Source organism: Pygoscelis adeliae, unplaced genomic scaffold (assembly GCF_000699105.1).
Source record: "Pygoscelis adeliae isolate BGI_AS28 unplaced genomic scaffold, ASM69910v1 Scaffold141, whole genome shotgun sequence".
Taxonomy (NCBI): Eukaryota; Metazoa; Chordata; class Aves; order Sphenisciformes; family Spheniscidae; genus Pygoscelis; species Pygoscelis adeliae.
Window position 1 is genome coordinate 2,421,423 of NW_008824231.1, and position 1,843 is coordinate 2,423,265.

At 35.1% G+C, this 1,843-nt stretch overlaps 1 protein-coding gene across 1 annotated transcript in view; it reads left to right on the forward strand.

The window, feature by feature from the left end:
* The first annotated feature begins 227 nt into the window (after positions 1–227).
* Positions 228–1,843, forward strand: part of CCDC67 (coiled-coil domain containing 67) — a 46,858-nt gene continuing 45,242 nt past the window's right edge. The window contains exon 1 of the mRNA XM_009334838.1: positions 228–271. Coding sequence (XP_009333113.1) covers positions 228–271 — 44 coding nt within the window. The remainder of the gene's footprint in view (positions 272–1,843) is intronic.

A 1,843-nucleotide genomic window follows, 5' to 3' on the forward strand; every position in this document is an offset into this window, starting at 1 on the left:
GCAAGAGCTGCTGAGCTTACTCCAGAAGATTTTGTCTTGCTCATTCCAGCCTGTAATTAGAGCTACATTCCCCTGCCCGTGTTGTTTGCGATGGAAGAATTACAGAAGTTGAAAGGAAAGCATAGAACTATCCAGTATGCACTACTTGGCTGTGTAAATGCATGCATTTAAGAATATGAATTATTGAAATTTTGTTGTTTCAGCAGGTTAAAACGACAATCAGTAATATGGAGCAGGACTTAGAAGTGTTTCAGGAGCAAGCTGTCACTAAGTAAGTAATGACTTACTGTCTGAGAGTTGAATATATAATGGAATTAAACTACGTGGGTTTATTAAAAATGTGAAACAAAATATTAATGATTTTAGAAGCAAACGTGATTCTTTCTCAATTTCTTCTGCTGCCCTCTGTGCAGACTGGAGAGGTTACTGATAATTAAGACAACACATCTTATTGCTTTAGCTAATAATCTACTGACTGTTTCTGTTAGTTATTTAAATTTTTAAAATCTTCATACCTGAACAAAAGGGGAAAAAATGAAAGCTATGTGGGATTTTATTAAAATGTTAAGAGATGTTCATTTAAACTGTTTTAAAAAATAGTTGAAGTTGCTAGGCTACAGCAGTATAAACTTACATATCACAGCTCTTAAAACATTCAAGACTCTTAAAAACAAGGCTATTAATTGCTAAAGCCTTAGTCTTATTTTGCACTGGTAATAACCACAATTGGTCTTACCAAGTATTAAGTGCACTTTTCATCACAACACAATCATCTTTTTCTGACATAATCCAAGCTTAGTTCTTTTAGTGTTAATCTAAAAATATTAGTACAGCACAAAATCTTTCTAAAGAAGTGTAAACAATGGTGAGATTTGATGTAGGACCTCATCCCATCCAGCCTGTTCAAGGAACACAGCAATATAAAGTACTTCCCCATATAATGAGCTAAATAGAATATTTACCTATCATAATTTGTAAATAAACTTATTACCTATTTTTCATATAAAACAGCTTCTTTTATCATTATTACCAAGAAGCAGTTCAAGGTAATATGATGCATATTAAGTGTAAAAGTATTTCTTAAAATAACAGAAACACACATATGCTAGCCCAGTAAATTTTTAATAGGATCTGGAAGCGTGCTCTGTTGTACTGAAGAATAATGTGTGCACTTTTCATGATAGAAAAAAAATTGCTGCATTAAAGTATTATATATTATATATAAAGAAAGCTTTAAAATTGGGGAAGACAGCTGAATAATGGTGGTAGAAATCATGACTATTACATCCCAGCTGCAAGAACTCATAAATCACAAATTATCCATCCACAGATGTGTATGATTCTGTATGGCTGAAAATTGTTAAATAAAGTAGTTGTAGTTCATATAATGGAACTTTGGGGTAGAAGATTCTAATGGACTATTGTATCACAACTGGTTTATATATTTCCTATTTTTAAAGCAAGTTTTAAGAAGAGAAAAGGAATTAATATTGACTCTAGAAGCTGGCTTAAGGATCACAAACTAATGAATGTACTATGTAAGATGGAAATCTTCGTTAACATTGTTCTGCATAGGTTTTGCTTGTGTTTGCATAAATACAGTCATTGCCTCGGTCTTCACCAGCAAGTGCTCAAGCCTCACCACCCAAGCCGCAGAAGGCAAAGGCAGGGACTGGGAGAATGAAGAGCCGCCCAGTGGGAGAACATCAGGATCGAGACCATCTAAGGCACCTGAAGGTGCACAAGTCCATGGGACCCGATGAGATCCATCCACGGGTCCTGAAGGAACTGGCGGATGAAGTTGCTAAGCCACTATCCATCGTATTTGAGAAGTCGTGGCAGT